Genomic DNA, 26,748 nt, shown 5'->3' with positions numbered 1-26,748 from the left:
TATTTTTATTTTCTAGTTGTATTCTGAATGTGTTTTTCACTTCTTCTTAAATCCATAAAATCCTTACTCTTTTATTTTTATGTCAAAAGTCGTCCAGTATTGTTCATTGTTCTTTGTTATTTTCTTCTTACATGATTGTAACAATTAATTCCTTATTTAATAATTGTTAAGGATAATATTTATTATCTTTATTGTTGATGGTTAAGATTTAAATTTCCATATGTTTTCTTGTTATGGTTTTGACCTTGACTATTTTTATTTTAAAAATACACATAAGGTTTTAAAATATTAATGAGGTAAAAAAATTTGGGTCCTAGCTGATGGACTCTCTTGATCTAATGACATTTTTATTTTAAAAATTATGGATTTTAAAAAAATTGTTTTTTCTAATATTTATAATTTTTTTCAGATTGCAATGCAGTCTTGTCAGGTTAATGAACAATAAGCAGCCCCTCCCATGGCCAAATGAGATGAGGATGATATGTATAACATTCAAATGAGGTGTAATCTTGTATAGATTCAGGCCAACCATTCCTGAGATTTGTGGCTAATTGAACCCAACCACCTAAGTACACCAGTGGTATCCATTATCTAGTATCCAAATTGCTTTAAATCTCAATTTGCTTATTTTTAACTAGTTGAACAGATTTTAACATACAAAATAGGAAAATAAAATTTAAAAAAATCTGATGTGGACACTACATAATTTCCTTTACGCTTATTAAATTACATAACATTTTTTTAAAATTGATAGTTCTTAAAATTTTATTTCATTAATAACTTCTGATATTTTTCAGTAATTGTTATTGAATTATTTGTTGTAAAAGTTTTTTTTTTACAATCTGAGGTTAATAATTATTAATAAATCAATATATTTAAATTAAAAAAAAAGAAAAGTTAAACAAAGGAGATGAAGTTTAATTCAAACCGATATGCCTTCCCCTTGTAAGATCAAATATTTCATTAATTATAATTTTATTTTGCTATAATTCTGGAACCAATGAAATAAGTAAATTATTACTGCAGTTAAGAAAAAGTCTAAAATTAAATGTTTTGGATTTTAGGCTTTTTTTTGGACCCTTTTGGTTCAGTTGATTGCAATCAAAAGGGAAGGTGCACAACAACTTGTTACAAAGTCCTAAAATCCAATATTTCAACATCCTACAGCTAGTTGTTTTTGAGTTATGCGAGATACATACATATGTACAGATGTCACAGCAAAACTAGTTGGATTCAGGGATGTCAAAATGTCTTAGAAAATATTGTTTTAAGCATGATGCTAATTTGCAATTTTCACTCTTCCAGCTTAAGACTTTTATTTTCTTTTACTCTTCATTTCGTCTTATTTTATAAAAATGTTAAATGACTTCTAAATAAGGTTTAATATAAATTCCTATTTTTTAACATTTATTTTTCCTTAGAATTGATTTTGGATCATTGTAATTATCATTATTTCTGTACAAATTTTCATTTATTTGATTTTAAAAAAACTGATTTTTTTCATTTCATTACAATTTATTATATCAATATTTAACTTTTTAATATTTAATTTTTAATATTTAATATTTCAATATTTAATTTTTGTGCTATTATTAACAGACAGTTGTTTTCTTTCACTATTACCAGTTCACATTTGTTGATTTTTATTACCCGTGGGAGTACTAGTTAATTTTTTTTCTGTTAATGATTAAATTTATTTTTTATATTGCAATAAAACATGACATTTTCTGCAATTTCAATTCATATTTTCCATTTTGTTTTGTTTGAAAATATTTCTGCAGTTGTTTAAAATATTTAAATAACTAATTTTTAAGATTTCTTTTAACAGTTCGTTTGATTTGATGTCTCTCACTGACTACTGGAAGATTGGTATGTGAACTGGCCATATTTAATGGTGAAATATACTACAGAATCTTTGTATTTATTTCTTTGTGTTGATCTTTCTCAATTGTTTCTTTTTCAGTTTTTATATTTACTAGTTTATTTATTGTCTTTGCAACCGTTGAGAAAATAATTGTATTAATAGGTTTATTATTAATGTGTTTTTTTATAGATTAGCAAAACTGGAAGAGTCTTTAAAAGATGAAGGATTATCAGAAGCGCAAAAACAAGAAAAGCGGCAACAGCATGCGCAAAAAGAAACAGAGTTCCTTAGGCTTAAAAGATCAAGGCTTGGTGTAGAAGATTTTGAGCCTCTTAAAGTCATTGGAAGAGGTGCTTTTGGAGAGGTAGTGCTATAATTATTATTCTTATTGTTAAGATATTTATTTGTACTTTTTTTTTAACAGACTTCAGTTAAAGTAGCAGGTTCTCCTCAAATGAATTTTTGAAGTCAATTTTAAAAACATTTCTATATAACTTTTATTAACCTTTTTATTGAGATTTTTTCATGTCTTATAAAAGAAAAAGCTGGCAAAATATTGAATGACCTTTCCAGCTATGCCTGTCAGGTTGTGATTGCCAAAATAATATTTAAGCATAAAAATTCCCAAATTTTGAAATAAGAATAAGAAAAAGAGAATATTCAAAAAACCTTTCTGCATTTTTGATCTGGGGTCTACAATTTAAAAAGAATTGTAGCCATTCCTTATAGCTCTGTGTAAATTAAAAAAAAAGTTAAACTGAAGGATGACAGAGTAAAAGAACAAAATCATATATTTCAATTTTAAGAGATGGAGGTTGATTTTTTGAAAAAAAATTGACTATTTTTGCATTGTAGGTTACAAATCTGTTTTAATGATGTTTTCTTAAAAATGCTTCTGAAGAAAATCAAAATTGTTTTTTTTTTTTGCTATATCCCCCACCCCATTAATGAATTTAGGAAAAAGATTAATATGATCAATGCCCCATTCATAGAAAATATATAGCTCTTCTAGCTATATCCACTGGGAAAGTATATATATATCTGTTAACATTTATCCTAGTGTGTAATTTTTCATTGAACCTAATTTATTACCTGCAATATTAGTTAGGATGGTGTTTGAAAACAGTATTTTTGCATAATAAATAAAAAATTATTAAGTTATTCCACTAAAAAATATAGTTAAAAGAAGAGACAGACTTATAGGCCACATACTAAGGCATCCTGGAATAGTCGCTTTAATATTGGAAGGACAGGTAGAAGGGAAAAATTGTGTAGGCAGGCCACGTTTGGAGTATGTAAAACAAATTGTTGGGGATGTAGGATGTAGAGGGTATACTGAAATGAAACGACTAGCACTAGATAGGGAATCTTGGAGAGCTGCATCAAACCAGTCAAATGACTGAAGACAAAAAAAAAAAAAAGTTATTCCAGAAGGAATTTACTTCTAACAATTATGTTGTTTGTTATTGTTGAATGTGCAATTTGTACTGATAATAGAGTGGTATTTTTAAATCATTTTACTTGCATGTTTGTGTTGCATGTTGATTTTTGCTCAGTCTAGTTACTTTTTTATGGTGGAAATTGTGTATAGGTTGCTTTTTATAATCATTAAAAAGAGATGTGTAATATTTTGTTATTAAAAAATATAAAAATATTCAGATAACATTTGACATACAAAGTATTAAGTTTTAACTCTCCAATCTCAAATTTCTGATGAAAATTATAAAAATTGACCAAAAGACAGAAAAACTGTTATTGTGTTTTATTCATTTTTTTATTTTAATTTCAGGTTAGATTAGTACAGAAGAAAGATACGGGTCATGTTTATGCGATGAAAATATTACGTAAAGCTGATATGTTAGAAAAGGAACAAGTGGCTCATGTTAGAGCAGAACGTGATGTCTTAGTTGAAGCAGATCACCAATGGGTTGTGAAAATGTATTACAGCTTCCAGGTCGGTTCTCTTATTTTTTTCCTTTTTATTTTTATTATAAAAGAGTTATTAATAGATTCACTTTGAACTTTTTGTGACCTTTGCAGTCAATGTGTTGTAATCTTATTTACTTTACTTATACTGTTCCAAGTGCAACAATATATTTCTCATACTGATATACAGGTGTCCCATATAAAATGCAACCAATCTTTGTCAGTAGGTATATTTAAATAAAAAAGCCGTTTGTAAGTTATTAAATTAAATATTTTATTTCCAAAGTTTCCAATACCATAAATTGTAGAGTAAATGTTGGAAGTGATAATCATCTTCATGAATACATGCTTCCACCCTTTTCACTTTGTTTCTTGCAACTGTTTTCAGAATTGTGGGTTTATATTTAAAACAATTTGTTCAACATTGACCTTCAGTTGCTCAAGTGTTAGTGGTTTGTTGCTGTAGTTTCTTTGTTTGAGGAATCTGGAGATCTTCGTGGCCATAAGCCATGGCCAATAACTTGATCACCAAAGAATTTTTTAATGAAATTGAATTTGTGTAGTGTGATATTACACCGTCATGTTGGAATGAGCAGTATCGATCTTCCTCTTCCAAGAATGCAGTAAAAAATATTTTGATACTGTTCTGAAGTAAGGGTGTACTCAAAGAAAAGATCAATTTTTTTTGTGAAATCGCATACAATGTCCCCTACTGCAGATGCAATTGTTTTCATGATACGCATGGGGATTTTCACCAGTCCAAATCCTACTGTTATGCCTGTTTACATAGCTGTCCAGATTAAACCATGAGATGTCCAGATCAAACCACAATATTGTCTTGTGAAAAAAAAAATCTAGTCCATAGAATAAATACCCTCGCGCATGAATTAATGAAACCAATGACAATATTCCAGCCATTTTTTTTGTCCAGCTCAAGAAGTTGATGAACTGTTTGAATTTTTATATGGTTGTAAGTTTAGTTTTGCTGTTACCCGACGAACGGTTGATTTTGGTAAATTAATATCAGCTTTTTTTGGGGAGGAAGTTAATCGATCTTTGATTTCAGCGACTGCCTGCATTCAACACTATCTTGAATCTTTTGTGTTCCTTGTTATTAACAGAACCCGTCTCTAAATTTAACCACTAACTTCAAAACTGATGTCTTGTTAGGTGCCGGTTTATCCACGATATTTTGGCAAGAAGATTCTTATATTGCAACCACTGATCACATGCTAAAGTACAACTCAAGAATAAAAACACTGCCTTGTAAAAACACTATCTTCTCTATAACAATGTACTGAGCATTATGATTCCTTTGTTATGGCTATCAGTAGCAGATGCAGAATTCACATGCAGGATGAGTCCATTGTACTAAAACATTAGAGGAGTTGGGCAGTCAATTCAAATATTATAGAAGGCTGATTGGTGGATTGCATTTAAATGGGACACCCTGTAGATTCTCCTATCATAGATATAAAAAAATAACTACTGCAGATAATCTGTAAATTGACTAGCAGAATGGTATTTTCACAACGAACATGTTTTTATTCTTGTTATTAACTAGTCTTGTTACAATACTGAAGATTATTATCATAGTGTTAATTCTGATGAAAAAATTCTCATTACTCTTGTTGAACTTGGGCTTTCTTTGTGCTTTACATTAAATATTACAGTACAGAGTTGCAGTAGTATGATACTCTCAGTAACCCTAACAACCATTATTCTGTAAAATAATCTAAGTTTTTTTTTTTTTTACATAATCCTTTACAAATAAAACATCCTAAAATAACTTAAAAATTACTGCTACTTTTATTGTGATGGAATGTGTAATATTTTTTCTAAAAAAAAAAAAAATGTTATGCCCTGTTCAGATTGAAAATACTGGTTATTTCAAGGGTAAATCAAATATAAATGGGATTTTTATACCTGAGCATCTATGGTTGGTAGAACTGGGCCCGTGCTTCTAGTATGCTTGAGTGGGGTCATTAGGAGTGGAGAGAGGCAGCCATTCCATACTCCCAACCAATTTGTCAGTAACGCTCATGATGTCAGAGCAACAGATGCACCCATTCACTGCACAACGCATAATTATAAAATTTCTTGCTTGTGAAGGAGTTCAAGCAATGAAAATTTTTTAGAAATTGACTGCACAGTTTGGGGATCAAACGTTGTCAAGGACTTGTGTGTTTGACTGGCATAAAAAATTCAAGGAAGGATGGGAACAAGTGGAAAATCAGGAACACAATCGCCATCCTCAGACCAGCATTACAGATGAAAACATTCATGAGGTTAGAGATATTCTTGAAGACGATCGATGGGTTAGAGTATCAGAAATTGCAGAACTAGTCGGAATAAGTTAAGCTGTCAAGCGATCATCAAAAACGACCTACAGTTCTGTAAAGTGTGTGCCAGATGGGTCTCTGGCCTTGTGACCACAGATCAGAAGTTGAGATGTTTAGAGGTCTGTCAGAGGCTTAGAAGTCTTAGGCTTAGAGGTCTGTCAGAGGTTTGCAAAAGAAGGTGATGAATTTTTGAGTTGGATCGTCATCTATGATGAAATGTGGGTCTACTACTACACTCCCCAGTCGAAACAAGCCAGTATGAAGCGGTAGAGGAAAGGGTAGGCAGCCCCAGTGAAAGCCGAAACTAGACTGTGTCAGCTGGCAAGGTTCTTTTAACTGTTTTTTTAGATTTTTTTGCGAGGCATTTTGCTTATTGATTTTTTTGCATGAGCGATGTACAGTCAATGCTGCTTATTAAAGCAAGCTGTTAAAACAAGGTGAGGGCTGAATATCGCTGCAAAAGACAAGCAAACCGATTTGAGAGGCCATCCTCCTCCATAACGCTAGGCCCCGGACCTATTGCCTTGTGATTTTCATTTGTTTGGGTCATTTAAAGAAGCTCTATGAGGGCAACGATTTGAAGATGACAAGGGCATGGAGGGATTTGTGTGCAATTTGCTCCAACACAACAACCAGCTTCATTCTATGATGCTGTGATAAGAAACCTTCCTTCTCACTGGGAAAATGTATTTGTAAAGCAGGAAATTATGTAGAAAAATAAATTATATTTGCCTTTTTATTTTTCAATAAATTAAAAAAAAAATAAAATCCTGTTTATATTTGATTTACCCTCGTATAAAGACTATATATAAAATCATACATAATTTGACAATATGCAATTTGATAATCAAAAATTAAATTATTAATTAAGAATAACAATTTTGATGATGAATGATTTACTGTTAGGGCTAACTGCAAATCTGTTTAATGCTAAGTTTGAGAGTATTTAAGCAATTTTTTATTGTGATATTATTGAAACAACCTTCTGCATGAAGATCATTTTTCTGTTCAAAAATTTTGACTTTTGTGTAGTCATTTTCTATAAAAATAAAAACAGCTAATTTTTGTCAAGGCTTAAATAATAATGTTTATCATGATTGTATTATAATGGAAGAAACATAGCATATAATCACTGTAATAAAGGTGTTGATCTGAATAATTTGATAATCAAACAAATATATAATCCAAATTTTTCTGACATTTTACATGTAAAGATTATTACTAATCACACTGTAACTATTATTTCATTTTGAAGATGTTTACTTAAGATTATCTCCATCAAAGTTTGATTGATATTAACATGTTAAAAGTTGACTGCTCTCTGAAAACCCTAATAAATTTTTTCAGTGGTGAAGGGAGATTATAATAAATATCTATTTTACTAATAAATATTCCCAGTAGTGAAACTATCAAAATGTCACCAACATGATCTAAGTCATGCTCATTTTATAAGTTTTGTTGTACTGGAAATTTCATGTCATTGTTGTTGAAGTCACACAAGATAATAACTCATATTATTCAGATTTATTAAATAAAATGTTTCTGTTTTTGTTTGTTTTACTGTGCTTAATCTTGCATTGAATTTATTTAAATTTTTTTATATTCTTTATGAAGCACTTTTTGCAATTAATCATAATATAAGCTATAGATAATTGTCCTATTTTGATTAGCAAACAATATAATATACTAAGGAAAGATGCTAAGAAAATTGGATTGTATAAGTAATTTATTAAAAGTAAAATTTTAAGAACATTAGAAACTTAAAATCTTGTTTTCAACCTGTTTTAACTAACCCTTTTTGGGATGGAGAATACATGCCTACTGTATTTTAATGATTTTAATTTTAATGAGCTTGACTAATTCAATATTTAATTGTAACAGACTTAACAAATATTCTGCCCTTAACAAATATCAGTGATTATTATATATATACTTGATAAGAATGATTTTGTTGCTAAAACCTACAGCTACAGTGCTAAAACCGAGTATTTTACTAAATCTAGTAAGTTAGGGTTAGGGATAGTATGTTGGTATATATTGTACAAACTGAATCACCTGTTGCCTTTCGACTAAGAGATCTTATTTTTTATATTTTGAAGGGAAGTTTCAATGAAAATTCAAAAATTATATTTAATTTGAAAGTTGTTATAAATTTTTATTTGAAAATTTCAGAATGTTTCTGTGAAAGTTATATATAGTTTCTACTGGCTCTGTTTTTCCCTGGTACTTTTTTTGTAAAATGCATGTTGAACAAGTGAATCAATGAACCTGTTTTTTTGTTCATCAAGAAGGGTGGCTCACAAAAATTGAAGTGAAGACAGCAGTCATTTAGTTTAATATTGGTTAAAGGTCTTTTTTACTTTATTTAATTTAAGGTCTTTTATGCATAATACAAATAACATTATATAAATTGAGATTTGGGCAAAGTTGAAATAAACAAAGCTGACTTGAGTTTTCTTTTTTTTTTGAAGAAAAAGGCTTTGTATTCGAAAAGATAACATGAAAATAAAATGCATCTTAGCAGTTACAGATAAAATATTAATTATGTGTACAGTACAAGTTAGTGCTTGTTATGAGTATTATATCACTTACCTGCTTTTGAGATTTGTGATTCAATAAATTTTCTATGAAGTAATGAATATCTCAAGAAATTTTACTAATTTTAATAATGGAACACCAGAATAAAATTTAATTTTTCTTCTGAATTTTTCTCTTCAAAACCACGTACTCTTTCAGCGTTTACTTTAGTCATTACTTGAAATATTAATACATAATAAATAGTAATGTAAATTTGTCAGCTTTCTGTTGAAGCTTTACTGCTCGCCCAATGAAGGAGCTATTTTGGATAAATTTATAACCTTAAACTATCGTCAAACTTCAACAACTGTGGGTTAAATAATCATTTACATCATAGTTCATGAGTTTAAATTAATATTGATATAAACAAACATCCAATATTATTAATACTTTTAGATATTTTGGTTTGTATTTACGTATAGATTATAGTGCTTGTAACAGTTCAAAGTTATTTGTGAGTATCATTAATGGATTATGTAAGCTAATACGTTTTTATATAAACTAAAGAAATTGGAGGTGAACTGTATAGGTAGGTTATGAAACAGTAAAACTGGTAATTTTAAAATTACAGTAATTAAAAACTCTGTGTCAAAAGATCTAGACAGATCCATAATAAAGGTAATGTTTTATGAAGTAGTAATTATTAATCTTGCTTGTAGGTAAATTTAATTCAGGTAAGTTAATCTGAATATACTGGGTGGTTATAAAAAAACATTTCAAGAATTCAGGGGTTCGTCCCCAGATCGAAATAAAGAAAAACTTTATATCAACAACATATGTCTGGAAACGCATGGTTTATACTGTCTATCTGCCATTTTGTTTTTTGTAACTTAAAAATTTATTAATCAGGAATGGTTAATCATATATAGCTGAAATCTTGTTTACTGCTAGGTTATCTAGAGGTTTATTTGTATAAAAATAATGAACCGGATCTTTCTCAATTTCAGAAAGGCGGCTATGCTAACACTATTTAATTAATTATTTTTGTAACTACTGGGTTTTTAAAATTTTATTTAATAACAGTACATTATCATATCAGATAATGAAACATTAATAAAAGAAAAACCACAGTAGCTGTTCAAAATATTTTTGAACTGCTACTGTAGCGTTTTTAAATCATTTGATGTTTTCAATAATATTTTATTGTAATATTTTCAATAATATTAAGTTATAATAATTTGTTACATAATAACATTAATAAAATTATTCCAGTTGAGATCGTGTAGAGTTATTTGATTTTATTGGGGAGAAAATGAAAGTAGGTTTTTTAATCTAGAGTGACTTAACAAATTTTTGCCATAATTTTATTATTTATTATTGGATTTGAATATATAAGGTGTCATTTTTTTTGTCATAAAATGCTTAACATTTTTTGTAAAACAACGTTTACATGGCTGTCATTTTTAAATGGATCAAGAGATCAGGTTCATTATTTTTATACAAGTAATGTTCTAGGTACCGTAGCAGTATATTAAATTTCAACTCAATATGATTAACCATAACTGAAAAATAAATTTTTACATTAAAAAATTCAAAATGGTAGATAGTCTATTAACTAAGCGTTTACAAGACATATGTTTTTTTCATTTCGATGTGGGGGTACCATCCCTGAATTCTTGAAATGTTTTTATAACATTCCATTTATATATATGGTTTAAAGAATTGTTAATAATAAATTTTTTGCCAACAGGGTTTCAGTATTTTTGCTTAAAAATAGAATATGGTTTTCTTATTTCTAAAAGAAAACTAAAAAAAAAAATTATGTGGTGCAATGTTATATTAATGGAATGTAAATGTTATACTGCTTGATGATGATTTTTAACTGTTGTAGATGAGATTTGATACGATAGCCTTAGGTGGTTAGTATATTAAACAATGAAGTATTGTTTGCAATGTTCCTCAGACACATTTCATTATATACAATCTCTGTATTTTTATTATGTATAACTTTTGTTTTCATTTTATAAAAGAAACCAAAGGTTGTTGCGTCTAGCAGAACTAAGCCATTTTAATAAGAGATTTTTACATATGCTATATTTTATAAGTTAAATGATAATCTTCTGTTTTTTATTAAGGGTAGAATTTTTAAGTTAGTTGTTACAGAAAATCATTTGGGTATTGGTGAAGAATACTAAGCTAAGAATTGTCAGGCAGTTTACCAGGTTTCATTCTTTTTTAGAAATACATATGTATTACAAGGTAAAATAAGTCATTGTGTGAACAGAGGAGGTATGATGCAAATTAATGTAGAATGTGACTGTTTATGAATCATGTCATGGAAAACCAATGTTTTATTTCATTAAAATTGTATCGGTAAGATAAAAATATTCATTTCCATAATTTTTTTTTTAAGAAAACCATAATTTTTTTTTTTTATAAAATATATTTATAAATAAGTTTTCAATTAATGAATACTGTAAAATTTTTTTTTACAGTTAATTAAAAATTTCATTTAGATTCTAATGTAATATTTTCCATCCATATATCAGAATATATTAATTTAATGTATTTATATATTTATATTGTATATTACATTAGATAATTTTAATGAAATTTAACGGTATTTATTAATAGAAAACTTCTTTACAAATCTATTTTATAAAAAAAAAAATAATTTAAAGTTTCTTTAAAACAAAAAATCAAGGAAGTGAATACTTATTTAAATTCTAAAGTTAATAATTGAATTTAGTTACATGATATATAAAGTCATGTAGGAATGTTATAATTTTATATGTAGTTAAAACAAGTAGAACATTCAGGATATTAACACTTATTACATAGATTATTGTTTTGATTTTCTTTATTAAAGATTTACAATTCACTGTGTAAAAAATGTATCATGTCTTACTGAAACAGAAGATTGATTTGAGTGGTTGCTTACCTAATTTGTGTGATAAAATTTGGTAATTTTATTTTTTAGGACCCAATTAATCTGTACCTGATAATGGAATTCCTGCCTGGGGGAGATATGATGACACTTCTTATGAAGAAGGATACTCTCAGTGAGGAATGTACACAGTTTTATATTGCTGAGACAGCTCTTGCTATCGACTCCATCCATAAACTCGGATTTATTCATAGGTAATCATACATTTTATTTCACATTTATTAATAGAACACTATTAATTAAAAAAATGACCAATTACAAACATGTAATTAGTCATTTTTTTTTATGTTTACATGATATTGTGTTGTTTGATTTTTATAAACATGAATATAGTTCAAGTGAATTATTCTATGCATTAGTTTAATATCTAAAACAGAGCTTATTGGATGTTAGCTCAGTCTTGTACATGTTTATACGAAAACCATGGCCAAATGTGAATTAATGTTTTACTATATTATTTTTTTCATATATATATGTTCATATGAAGCATTTTAATTTTCTTATACTTTTTTCTGTCTTTTCTTTTATTTCATTAAACGCTCATAATCAATTTCTTTCTGTTCCACCGTCTCATTTCATTTTCTTTTTGGAGAAGGTTATTTTTACTTAAATACAGATGTTGACAAGATAAAGATATACTAAAATAAAATTGGTCAAACCAATCGTAAAACCCTAATCTGTGAAGAAAGGTTTAGATGATAGTTGTTACTAGTCCATATAGGAATTCCAACACTGAGATGTAAATTAGCTGTCAAAGAAGCTTGTGTGTATCTGACGTTCATAAATTTTATGATCAGTTTTGACCAAACTGTCTATAAAAGCAGTGTGACAACAGTTGTTTTGTAATGTGTAGTTGAATTGTTGGCCATCTATAGCAATGAGGTTTGACTTTTAAATTAGTTTTATTGCAAAGGAAATTGTCATTGAAGATTTTCAGAGTGAAGAAATCAACAATTTTCAATCTGGTCAAATTGGAGGCAAGTGTATTATTTCTCACATTGTATGATAATGTTTTCCAGTACAGCTATTTGATAATGGTTATGGTTGTGGTTTACCTCTTGCTTCTTTATTCTATTCTGTATTATGTACCAGATAACATCATGTTAACACACAGAACCACTAGTTTAAATTATGAAGATCAGTCTTGAAATTTTACATTCTTAACATTAAATTGCAATATTGAAAAGTATTGTGTTATATTCTCATTTCAGGTGAGTCCTTTGCATTCTACTCACATCTTTGTGTTTTGAAAAATGTCTTCGTTTTTTAAAACATATAAAAAACCATCCCCTTTTTCTGAATTTACAGAAGTGTACTTCCAGAAGATCTTTAAAAGCATCTCTGGTAAAGTTAGCTACACACTAGCTCCAAAAAGATATTCTTATAATAAAATAATTATTATGTATTTTTACATTCAGGCAATGTATTAAAAGTCACCTTGTTTGTTTGTCAATTTAAATTAAATGAAGTTTCACTCATCAAAGTTTTACAGAAAGAATGTTTTAGAAGAAATTATTTTTAACTCTATTGATGTTTGTTCAAATACTAGTTTAAAAATGCTGACGTCAACTAATAATGATGAAGGAAAACTATAAAAGGAAGAATAAAAAATACAAGAACTTCCTTTGCAGGGCAAAGGATCAGATAGTTGACTGACTGATTGGTAGCACAGCGATGAAGCTTATTTGACAAAAACATTTCAGATAATTGATTAAATCTAAAAACATAGGTTATTATATTAGTATTTAATTTATATTAATATTATTAATTTTGTTTTTACAGAGATATTAAGCCAGACAATTTATTGTTAGATGCAAGAGGTCATATAAAACTATCAGATTTTGGCCTGTGTACCGGCCTAAAGAAGTCACATCGTACAGACTTTTATAGAGATCTCAGTCAAGCTAAACCTTCGGATTTCAGTAAGTTATTATTTATAATTTGTTATATACTTGCTTGTTCATGCTTTACAATTTACACTTTATTATAATTGACACTGATTTATTATATTGACACTGATTATTATTTACTGCTGTCTTTCTTTTGTTTGATTTGGACAGAAAACAAAATATTTTTTATTGAAATTATTTTAAAGTATTGTACTTTTAATTACTGAAAATGTCTGATCTCTAAAACAAATGTGAAAATAATATAAAAAAGTTATGAGATCATTAAACACATTGATTTATTGTACTAGTGTATCTGTATTCCTGTCAAAATATATTGGTAAAAACTATTTAGGCTCTTCTTGCTTAATTTTTATTAATTTAGTTTTCATAATGACCGCTACAATTTCAGTCATTGCCCCAATTTCTTTTATAATTATGTGAAATAAATCTTATAAAAACTACTGAGCCTGATTGGGATTTGAATTCAAACTTCAGATGAAAAGACTCCTATCACAGAAGCTCACTGATATACGATGATAAGAGTTAAGAAGTAGATGAATATCTCTATTCAAAAAAGATATATGAAACAATGAAGGTGATAAACTAAAAGAAGCCTGAGCCTTATTTTGTTCAGATTAATCAGGTTATATTTTGTTATTAAAGCTGGTTCAGGTCATCTTTTAGATAATAACTTTGCTTTATTATTGAAGTCAGAAAAACTAGAATACATTTCCTTTTAATAAAAATTATAAAATTGTTCTTTCTTATTTGATATTCATAATTTTTTGTTTGTGTTTTTAATATTTACACAATTGTCACTTACATTTGATTATTGTTTATTCTGCAGCTTCTAGCCCGATGGATAGTAAGCGTAGAGCCGAAAGTTGGAAAAAAAATCGACGAGCATTAGCGTATAGTACGGTTGGCACACCTGATTATATTGCACCAGAAGTATTTCTACAAACTGGGTATGGTCCTGCATGTGACTGGTGGAGCCTTGGTGTGATAATGTATGAAATGCTTATTGGTAAGGAAGATTTTCTAACTTCATGTTTTTACTTTAACTATTCTAAAATTGTTTCTTCCTCATATAAATGAGATAAATTAAATGTCTTCCCCGTATCAGTAATATTCAGTAATACAAATAGTTTTAATTTTAAACATTGTTATCTTACAATAAACACTTTTCAGATAAAGTTAATTTTTAAAAATGTGAACAAATGATGATCACATGCTGATCACATTATCAGTCATCATCTGGTACTGGTTTTTGTTTTAAAAATAATTTAAATTAACTTAAATATTTAATACAATCGTTATAGTTAATTGTCATATTAAAAATACTACAATCTAGTGTTACGTACCATACTGTATGGTTAAAATTAAAATTTCAAATATATTTTCAAAGATGTGTTACATCCCATAGCTCTGTATAGAAGTAAGAAGTTGATTAACAATATCCTGGTAATTGTCAGATTTTTGTTTGCAGAGACATTTTTGCAAATGTCTATAATTGAAGCTCAAGCTGCACTTTCTACATTGTTTAACGTTGAGTTAAATACATTATCTTTGACCAACTCTCTTATTTGAGGAACAACAAATATTCCTTCTTTAATTTTTCCTTCACTTACATTTGGAAATTTCTGCTTGATGTACAAAAATCCAGGATTATTCTTCTTCATTGCTTTTACAAAATTTTTTATTATCCTAGCGTGATATTAAGAGGAGGTAAAAATATCTTTTTGGGTTCAACTAAGTGCTCAGGAATACTTTTCCCATTTGGAATTAAGTTGTCTCGTTTCTTCCACTCTTTGGTAACATAATGCTTTATCCCTAGCTCGGCTGTCCCATTCGCAAATAAAACATATACATAACAAAATAGCTATAACTTTCAAATCACCATGTTTTTTCCAGCTGTTTTTTATAATTTATTTTTTCAAGAACGTCTTTCATCACATCGTATATCTTTTTAAAATTAATATCATAAGCAATTGGTATCAAAGGATATTTGTTAGTGTTGTGTAGTAGAACCACTTTTAAACTACACTTGGACGAATCTAAAAGATGCCAGTCCTCAGGTTTATGAACTTGTCCTAAGTGCAACATAAGCTCATCAGTATTTGTGCAATAAACCAAATTATTTTAATCAAAAAAGTACTGAGAAAGTTCTTTTTGTCTGCTTTGAAAGCCTAAAATTTTTGTTTTTTTTTTAATTCCAACCTCGTAGTCTTGTCAACAGTTCTGCTTGATTTTTTGATAAATTTAAATCCCTAACAAAGTCATTTAATTCCAATTCACCTTGCAATATAAGATGTGACTTATTGGAAGATAATTCAAAATTGCTGTTGTCTTCTTCAGTACTGCCTGATTCTTCATTGCTGCTTTCAAAACATAAATTCACAGGTGGCTCAGGAACTGGAATAATTTTACTGTGAGGTACAGGCCTGATTGCAGATTGTAATGAAAGATATTTTACAGTATGTTTAGATTTTTTTTAAATTCCCGACACTTGTTAAAAAAAAGTATCGGTTACATGATCTTTTGGTTCACGCCAAACTATAGGTACACAAAATGGCAAAGCCTTCCGTGTACCTTTCAGCTATTCTCTTAAATATACAGAACAATTAGTGCATACTACATGAGGAGCCCACGTCTTATCCTGATCACCAATTTTACACCGAAAGTACAAATTATATGCTTTTTTAATTAAAGGTGTAATGATTTTTCTATTTGATTTTACGGTAAACTTACCACATACATAATAAAAGGCATCAACATCATTTATTCAATTTCAACATATTATGACACTGTTAACAGCAGTAAGACTGAACAAAATTAATTTATTCCTAAATCCAGTGCTTAATACTAACAACACAGCTGTTTTCAGCTACATATTTTGATCGGCACAGACATGATTAATCTTGTTCATGAAGGCTCATTGGTTCGATATGATGTCATAATATGTGACTGTGATAGGATTTAATTTTTTATCTAGTATTGTTTATTTATAGTTTAAAAATTACATTAACAAAGTTAAACAATAAAAAATGAAATAACAAAATACATTATAGGAGCTTAAAAAATGCTAACTATATGTTGAAAAATGAAAAAAATTGTTTAATTAAAATTTAAAAATTTTTCAAAAATGGTGGGTGAATTTCAGCATCAAAAAATAGATTAAAATCTTGTATCGTATGTTAGGAAATAAAAATTGTGTTTATCAGTGTTATTTATATTTGAGAAATTTCAAAATAAGTATGTTAAATATTATAAGCTTTGTTTTTATTAACTTTCTTCTAAAATCTATCACAAAGTATACTTTATGACTGTGATGACTAACTTGGTCAAAGTCCATATCAATTTTTTTAAAATGAATCTCACTTTAAATTTTTTTTGTACAACTGGTTATTTTAACTATCATGATTATTTGTTTATCTTGAGGAATACCAGAAATAAGATAACGGTTTTATACTGATTTAGTAATACCCATTTGGCAGAGAAATTATGTTGTATATTTTTTAATTAAGTTGTAGTTTTACATTGCTATCTGTGGTAAGTACATTTAGTGAAATAATTTTTTTATCATATATATATATATATATATACATTTTTCTAACTTAGATCAAAAAAGGAACCTAAAATTTTTTTTCATTTGGTGCAGATTCACTCATTGTTACATAAGACATAAAAGTTAACAGAAGTCAGATCACGTTAGAAGTTGCCACACATAATCCTGAAAATATTATATCTGAAATAAATAATGATGTAGAAATTTACAGTATGATGGTTGCTGTGAATTATTATATTCCTTTTAAAAATAATTAGTGAGTAATTATGATATCTTATGATATTTGTTTTAGGTTATCCTCCTTTCTGCAGTGAAAACCCTCAGGAAACGTATCGTAAAGTAATGAACTGGAGGGAAACATTAACTTTTCCTCCTGAGGTACCGATCTCAGAAGAGGCAAAGGAGGCTGTAGCAAGGTTCTGTTCAGAATGTGAACGGAGACTGGGAGCTGCTCGTGGTGTTGATGAACTCAGAGGTGGGGTTCCATTCTTTCGTGGTGTTGACTGGGATCATATAAGAGAGCGTCCAGCTGCTATCCCTGTTGAAGTTCGTTCTATTGATGATACCTCTAATTTTGATGAGTTCCCAGATGTTAAACTTGAAATACGTAAGTCTTATAATGATTCTGTACTAAAAAGAAAAAAAAAGATTAAATATTATTATTTAGTTAGTTACAGATTGGTCAGCTTTCAAAATATATTATTTTTTCAGTGCATTCTAAGCAGGGTATATTCTAAGAATCGACTAAACTTTATATTTTTCCCGTTTGTATAAAATAAGAACTTCCTATGGGAGGTTCTTATTTAAATTCCAAAATATGTTTTGGAATTTCATTTTTTCCTTTTGTTTGTATTGCTTTATTGCATCTTTAAAGTTAGTAAATTCTGTTGGTCTTTTGTTATTCAAGCTTTTGTTAATTCAGACAAGATTTAAGAATCTTGATTGTTTGATAATACTTTTGTTAAATAATAATTTAAGTTACTTTTAGTCTATTGGTTTGAGAATTAATGCTGCCTAGTTTTCCTTTCCTTCTAACTAGAGTACAACTTAAAGAAATTTTTGCCTTATTTTGTGCTATCTGTACTATTCTTTTTTATATTTTATTAGCATATAAGAAATTGCTTGCATATTATATTATCTTACTTTATTACAAATTATGTATATGGAACAATACCTCATTATTGTGCAGTATTGCACACAGAAATTGCTATAACAATAAAAAAAATCATTTCCCTTTAACAGAGTTACTGGGATTTAAATGTAATGTATGTATAAGATGAAAAATCATTATTTTGTTTAAGAGTGTAATTGAAAAATTCTACAGAAATCCCTAAATTTTTTAAATACCATATTTATTTGAGTACCCCCACCCTTGAATAAGCCCTGCACCTCGATTTTCCAGACTGAAAATCTAAAAAAAAAAATTTAGTATATACCGGTATTTTAAAGTGCAACCGATATGATAAAATAATATGTAAATACAAAAATATTCAGAAAGTAAAGCATTTAATTTGTTCATTCAAGTTACAATATTAATATTACATTAATAATTAATTACCATGATTACTAGTTAGTTCAGAATCAGTAGGCCAGTAAAATGAAAAGAAAGTATCATGTTGAAAAGGATCATTTCAATACACTTTTTAATATGGGATTTTATTTTTAATTAATCACTGTCACTGTCAATGTCTGTAGAAGAGTTACCGGGTAGTCTCCACATTGCTCTGCCAAAGGTAATCTTCATTACCATCAAGTATGGTAACGAGTTTTATAAAAATACTGTAATTGCATTCCTATTTATAATATGAACAGGATGTTAATAATTACAGATGTATTCTGCGGCATCTGGTATTGATAAATGAAAGCCTAATAATGTAACTATATTTATGTGATTGAATTTTGGTACTTCTAAGAAAACGTTTACTTTACATAAATTATTCTGGCTTAAAGGCTATGTTTCTAGTAATCCCCGCACCCTTATTTTTTCTCTCCAATTCCAAGAAAAAAGTGCAGGGGGTACTTTAATAAATATGGTAATAAGGGAATAAATTTCTATTTACTTTTGAAATTGATCAACTAGATTATTTTACTGAAAACATATGTATATGGTGAGTGAAATTTTCTAAATGGTTTTATGATTGTGTTTTTTCTTATCCATGGTCTCAGACATTCTCTATTAATAGTAACAGTACTGTCACATTTTCCCGTCCCCTCTATTTTGATGTGTAAAGCAGTATGTTAAACTAGTCAATATTCCTTGAACTTGGTACTTTTCATAACTAGACTTTCACTATGTGCAACATTTTGTTCTCCTGTTACTTTCCATTACGCATTACATTTCAACTCCCCCTCATTAATTAACTACAAGATTAGATTCTTATACACAGTTATTGTTATCCAAAGACAAAATTAAATGTAAAGAAAAACTTGAACGGTCATTATGATCAGAAGAAAGAAGTGAATTTTTATTTAAATATGCAAAATGCTGAAACACAATAATTAATATAATTTTTAAGAAATAATTTTAAGTGAATAGTCAAAACATCAGTAGAAATTTTCCATAACATTACGCATAATATGAAAGCAGGTGGTGGTATCAGTTTGAGTGTGTGATTTTGTATACCACTTGAAGTAAGCTTAATCTTACAGGTTTGAAAATTCTCTCTCCTTTTAAGATCATGATTAAATATCTTGAGTATATTTTAATGAAATATTAATAATTGGTTATTTTATATTAAAAAAAGAATTCATGTGACTATTATCTCATCATACTTAAGTAATCAAATTTTAATGGTGTCATGCTCAAGACTCAGAATGTAAATAGAATACTCTGTACTTATTTATATACTAATCATAACACTTTGAAATTTAATAAATTACCCCATCTATAAAATGCTTAAATTATTATAATTTAATGTTTCATAATTTAAATACTAAAATTAAATGGTCAATATTAGTATTGAGAATTACTTGTATAGTTCTTCAAAGTTTAGAAAGCATAAACGGATAGGATAGATGCAGTAGTTCACTTGAAGTGTCTGAATTAGCACTGGCACTGCTAATAGTATATTGCAAGGGGAGATAGAGTACCATGACAGAACATTATAGGTAGCAAGAGGGCAATTGCTTTGTTGTTAATTTTGCATTGTTTGTTTCCGTATTTTATAAATAGTAAGGAAACTTAGTTCACCGTGTAGTGCACTTGTGTGCATGAAGCCTGTTTGTATTTGTATCCCTTGTTGTGGCTCTCCGACTGTCCAGCAATCCATCCGCACCCTGCATGTAAACAGGTTTCTAAACTTTGAGAAATAACAATCATAATAATTAGTTACTTGGTATTTGACAGGTCCTGGGAAAACAAGAACTATATGTTCTTTGCATTCCAGATGATTCCTGTTTTTAATTTAGATGATTAATTTATTTTAGATGATTTTTTATGCTTCTTCATGCTTATTTATTTGTACATTCTGTTATCCTTCTAGCACTATTATAATTAACCCTTGTCCTCGTACATTCTGTTATCCTTCTAGCACTATTATAATTAACCCTTGTCCTCTGATGATGTTTCTTAGGCTGTTGACTTTTCTTATTTTGCTTTGTTAAGCTTGCAGTATCATTTACTCTTATCATTACTTCTTCGTAGTTTTTCTATTTTGATTTGTTTTAATAAGTATCTAGCATCTGATTACTTCTTTCCACTGTTTGTAGACTTAAATATTTTATAATCCTTGCCCTCATTTCCACTATCTGAAATTTCTCATTATTATTATTCCTTTTCCATTAAAGAATATATTTCATTACAGAAATACATTCCAAACAACTCTTAGAAAATACGTTTACCATATAATATATATATATGTTTAACAAATAAATAAATTATAACTATCTGTATTGTCTAAACTTTTTCAATTTTATCTTCTTTTGTGAATGTGTTGACTAATTTTTATTTTTTTATTGTTGATTTTAATACTATATCATAATGTCCCCTGATTTTAAAATCATCTTTTGAATGTCTCCTGCTTCAATTTCTAAAAAATACTTTGTCACCTTTGAATCCAATATAATTAATTCCAATGCTGATTCCTTTAATCACTTTGGTTTTTATCATATCTTCAACATGTATATTAAATATGGTGAGGAATTGACAGCACTTATTTGATCATCTGTCTTCCAAGGTCAAATGACTGATTTAGCTATAATTCTTTAATTAATCTTTTATCTTCTCAATCTGTTCTCTGGTTGTTTATTATTTCTGTTAACTTATCCTCATTAGGCTACACTCCACTCAGGTGTTATTTCCTTTAATATAATGTTTACATGTTCCTTATGTTTGTTAGAGAATTATAACTTATGTTGTAATTATAAAATTGTTTTGTAACATTTTAAGAATGTTTTACAACATCACATAAAAAATCATGATACATCATGGGGCAGTGGGATGGTCAAGAGCGTGCTTTAAACATAAAATTATTTTACAAAACCAACGATAGTTCGGAAGGTGCACAGAGGGAGTTGAAAAGTTGCTGTTTTTTTATGTTTTTTTTTGTGTCACTCTGTATATCTTTGATGTTACTTTAGTTATAATTTTGTTATTGATTTCATCTAATCATGGTTTTTATTAATTCTATTTCAGCATCTGCTCCTTTGCCACAGGATGGTGAGGTTATTTATAAGGACTGGGTGTTTATTAATTATACATTTAAACGGTTTGAAGGTTTAACACAGCGAGGCACCCCTACCAAAAAGTAGCACTCAACACTTGCCTTCGTATCTGTAAACTCTCCTTTCTTTTTCTCCTTTTCATTGAATGAAAGATAGGTTAAGTAGTTATTTTTATTTATAAATTCCCTTTTATTTATAATATTTTAGTATTTACTCAAATGATTTTTACAATCATTTTAGTAAAAATTTATAACATTTGTATAAATATTGTATTCATCATCTTCTGTTAAATAATTATATTTAGTAATAATTAATTATTTGTACAGCATAGTCGTTGGTTTTTATAGCTTTTTTCTTTTTACGATGAAATCATAAGAAAATTGTTGTGGTGGAAATTTATTGTTAAATATTATTAGAGGCTTTTTTAGTTGTTAAATGATTTTTTTTTATCCAAATGGAAATGGCAGTTTTTGAAATTTTTGATTTTTTTCTTTCTTTAAATTGAGTTGGTTGTTGTTATGTATCTTAAATACCCAAGGTATTTCTGTTTTATTTGATTATATGTGTATTATTCTTTATATTGCTGTTTTATCTGGCTTGTAATTTTTTAAATGTATTCAAAGAAAAACATTGAGCAGAATTGGTTTTTGTCATTCTGTTGCTTAAATTGTACACAATATAGAATTTTTGTATGTTTTAATTTCTTAAAGATAAGTAAAACAAATTTAATACTGTTATTTAACATTTTGTTAAAATAAAAATTTGTATTCTAATTTTAATGTTTCTTGCATTTATATATAATATATACCTTGCTCTTGTTTAATGTTTTTTATTTTGTAAATCTTTGCGAGTGTAATTTTCATTTGCTTTAAAAAACAACATTTATATAAGATTCACCACATTGTTCCAAATATAAGCTATAACTCAGACTAACTTATTTTCTCTTAGAAGAAAGATCAGGATGTTTGCTACAAAATAATAAAAAAATTGTGCTATTTTCAGTTGTAATAATAATAATTTTATAATTCCATAATTGCCATTTGAAAATTATTCTTCTTATGTTATTTTGGTAATTCTGTTTTGGTAAGTCAGTTTGATTAAATATTTATTAAGTAAAACATTGTGTTTGGTAAATGATTCTTTATCTTCCATGCATACACTATTGACATAGAATGATTACTTATTTATACTTGATTGAATGATAATCAATTAATCGTCAAGTACTTAAATCATAAATAAATTCTTTTTTATTTCTAAAAATATTTTATTCAGTATCATACAGCAATAGTTGTCATGGCATCTGCACTTGGCATGTGAATGCCAAATGCAGATTAGAATAAATTTCTCCCACCATAATTTATAAGATTAATTTCATAAAAATAATACAGGCTTACAGTTTTGTACAATATGGGTAAAATTCATCATTTTTAGGGAGTTAACAGAATTAATTTCTTTATCAAATTTGATTTTAATTCTGTAGTAAATATTAGTACATTAATTTTAATTCATGTGTATTCATATCATTATTGAGCAAAATAAAGTAAATAAAAAATAAATTGTTATATTTTCTGTAGTAATTACCTGTTTATGAAACTTACAAATAATCTGTTTAATGAAATAATCATGTATTATTATTAAGTAATAATTGCAGTATTAAAAAGTTAAATTTATTGTTATAGAATTAATAATAATTAAAAAATATAAATACATAATTAATAGCAAAGTAGCTAAATATATTAAAACATCTTTATCTTCTGTAGAAATTCTAGGTTACAAAAAGTAAAAAAAAAATAAATAAGCAGTTATAATAATTAGAAAATGAAGTGAGAAATTATAATCATAAAATAAACAAAATGTTGTTATTGGCTTCAGTATTCATAGGTTTTTTAAATATTGCATAAATTTTTTTAGAGTTGCCATTAATCCTTTAGTATTTAGTCAAGTCCTGTTTTTTGCTGAATCTCGACATGTCATATTTTTATTTAATTAAGTAAATTTAATTAAGTAAAGCATTGCATGTAAAAACATTCTCTTTTAATGTATAATAACTTTTTCTCTTAGTGTGTTGGTTTTAAGAAGACATTTTTAATTTTTTTTATGTACATCAGCTAATACAGTTATTTGTAACAGTGTTAGTGATTTATAAAACATATGTCATCTCCTTTTTTATTTTTAATAAGAGAAATTTTACAATTTTTATTATAAATGGACAACTGTTTATAAATAAATAAGCTGCATATTAAGAAATATAATTTTATTTTACATAGTATTTTTTGTTTAATATAAATTATTCTAAATAATTTTTTTATTGATAATTTAATTTTCACCATAAAAACAGTTCGTCAATACAAAAATTTTGTTTTATTTTCTTTGCATTGAATTATTTTTAAGATGTTCTTATGACTAATATTAATTGTTTCTAAGCACTTTGTTTTTTAATTTAGAAACTATATTCTCAATAGATGTTTTGATATTATAGATCATGTGTAATGGCCTTTTTATACTTTGGTGTGATTCATAAGGATTATTAACTTTCAGTTGTGTAATATATATATACAACTTATATTTAAATTCAGTTAAATAAACCACCTTGTACAGAATATTGGGATAAGACGGTATCTTATCTTAATTTTTCATGAAAGTACTTTCATGGAATCCTGCATCCTCAGTCATGATTGAAATAATTGTGTTATTGCATAATAAAAATAAAGATATTAAAATAATGATAATTGTGTAATTAATTTATACAAGTGCTGCTCAAGTAACCCTCAAACACTGCCTGATAGTGTTGTTTGATAGAGGTTCTTGTAAAAACTGCAAAAGATAGCAGCACTCATGTAAATTAACAGGCAATTATCATTGTTTTAGTATTTTTATATTTTTGTTATGCAATAATGTAATATTTCAATCATGCTGAGGTTGCAGGATCCTGTGAAAGCACTTGTCTTATTTCAGTATTCTTTACTGTGTGTGTGTGTGTGTGTGTGTGTGTGTGTGTGTGTGTGTGTGTGTGTGTGTGTGTGTGTGTGTGTGTGTGTGTGTGTGTGTGTGTGTGTGTGTGTGTGTGTGTGTGTGTGTGTGTGTGTGTGTGTGTGTGTGTGTGTGTGTGTGTGTGTGTGTGTGTGTGTGTGTGTGTGTGTGTGTGTGTGTGTGTGTGTGTGTGTGTGTGTGTGTGTGTGTGTGTGTGTGTGTGTGTGTGTGTGTGTGTGTGTGTGTGTGTGTGTGTGTGTGTGTGTGTGTGTGTGTGTGTGTGTGTGTGTGTGCGTGTGCGTGTGCGTGTGTGTGTTGTAATATTATATACGATCTTCAGGAATTTAAAGCTTCTTTATTTTTGTATTTAATACTTTGATGACTTAAGGAAAAATAACATAATTGTGGGTGTAAGTTAATAATCTATCTCACTCTTATAAGCTATGCCTCTTTTTAAATATGTTGACCATATGGCGATGTATCATGTATGCAAATGGACAATTTTCACCTGACTTTACCTAATAAGCACCATAACCACACTAGTTGAGTTTTTGTGCAATTCCTGGATAAGAAACATGAGTTGATGAATAGTCGTATTGGTGGTCACCTTCCTACTGATCCTTATAAATAAACAATTCTCATACTGTATTGTGCTAGATTAGCATTTCAGATTTGGCAGATAAATGCTTTTGATACCTATGAAATAAAGAAATTATGAAATGATAAGGATGTGATGGAGGAAGAGGACAGTCTACACATGTTGGTTCTATTTTTGATCAGGGTTCTTTATTGGGCAGATTATTATACTGACTGATGCATGCACATTACAAGGTTACATGTCAATTTCATTACAATTCATGTCATTTTTCCTACAGCGATTGCAGTGGTTTGATCATTCTAACTTATTTATTTGTTGTGAATGGTCTTTTATGACATTTATTTACTGGCTCAGTTTTCTTGTGTATTTGACAGCAAATGTCTAATTACATATTTATTTTTTAATTGTATACTTATTTAATTTCCTTTAATCCATTTTATTTTTAGAACCAAAATAAAAATTGGCTTCATTTTGCAATCAAGGTCTGTTATAATTTTTGCAGCTAGGTAAGCCACTAGCTGACAGTTGCTTTCGCTAGTTTTTTTATTTGTAACAATAGTTTGTTCACCGATGGTTAACAGTCCGCTTGGATTTGAAAATTGTTGGATGATTATACAGTAGTTTAGGGTGACTTACAAGATAGCCTTGCCTCATATTGTTGATCTTGGCTATGTTGTATCAGCTAACGTCAGTTGGAAAATATAATCACTTTGTTGTAGCCTTAAATGTTCATTTTATTATTTAGATTTTGCCGCTAGTTGTATGGATATATTCTGAGTTTATATTTATTTAGTCATCATTGTTTCAGACCCAAAATGATGAACAGGTGCTGGTAGTTAATGATTAATAAATTGGGCGTAGTTTTTCAGATTCATTAGAAGAGTGATTTTTTGTAGAATGATTGTGTTCAATATTGTAGCCACCAGATCTTCCCAAATAATTGATTTAAAAAATAAAAAAGAGAATATTTTTTTAATGGGCAACTACTAATTTTTATTTTTAAACCTACAGTGTAGTCAGTATGTTAATCATGATGAAAATTTTCCAATTATTAATGAATTTGGATTTACTTTTATTAGATTGTTTAGAATACACCATTTTTTATGGTGTATGTAAAAGAAAAAAAATCTAATTCTGCAGAAAAGAGGACCCAAAATTGTGTTATAACTGAAAATTTAAAAAAAATTTTACTGAATCTTTAAGTGCATATATATTAAATATGATTCTTAACACTCTTAGTGCCACGCCTAGATCAGTAAAACTTCACCCCAGGCCAGACATTTTTTATTTATTTATTAAGACCATTACATGTGCATCAAAATTATACACGTGGCCGTTTTGACATTGCTAAAAATGTATCAGATTGATACACATTGCGCTAAGAGTGTTAATTAACTTATACATTTTTAAGTAATCAATTGTCAGCATAAGTTAAAATCAAAAATCAGCTTTTTTGATTTTTTAA

General features: G+C 28.1%; 1 protein-coding gene across 8 annotated transcripts in view; it reads left to right on the top strand.

Annotated features, from left to right (window-relative positions):
* Window positions 1–24,788, top strand: part of trc (Serine/threonine-protein kinase tricornered) — a 594,883-nt gene extending 570,095 nt beyond the window's left edge. For 4 of the 8 annotated variants that reach the window (XM_075372910.1, XM_075372913.1, XM_075372908.1 and 1 more), the window contains 7 exons: window positions 2,054–2,228; window positions 3,654–3,818; window positions 11,630–11,790; window positions 13,379–13,518; window positions 14,333–14,512; window positions 17,346–17,660; window positions 21,687–24,788. In XM_075372910.1, coding sequence (XP_075229025.1) covers window positions 2,054–2,228; window positions 3,654–3,818; window positions 11,630–11,790; window positions 13,379–13,518; window positions 14,333–14,512; window positions 17,346–17,660; window positions 21,687–21,802 — 1,252 coding nt within the window. In that variant the 3' untranslated portion in view covers window positions 21,803–24,788. The remainder of the gene's footprint in view (window positions 1–2,053; window positions 2,229–3,653; window positions 3,819–11,629; window positions 11,791–13,378; window positions 13,519–14,332; window positions 14,513–17,345; window positions 17,661–21,686) is intronic. The other 4 variants (XM_075372912.1, XM_075372911.1, XM_075372914.1 and 1 more) reach the window with 2 other exon arrangements.
* The last annotated feature ends 1,960 nt before the right edge of the window (window positions 24,789–26,748 follow it).

This window comes from Lycorma delicatula, chromosome 8, assembly GCF_047948215.1.
Source record: "Lycorma delicatula isolate Av1 chromosome 8, ASM4794821v1, whole genome shotgun sequence".
In the NCBI taxonomy this organism is placed as follows: domain Eukaryota; kingdom Metazoa; phylum Arthropoda; class Insecta; order Hemiptera; family Fulgoridae; genus Lycorma; species Lycorma delicatula.
The sequence above is the reverse complement of the archived record's forward strand: the minus strand, read 5'-3'. Positions and strand labels throughout refer to the sequence as shown.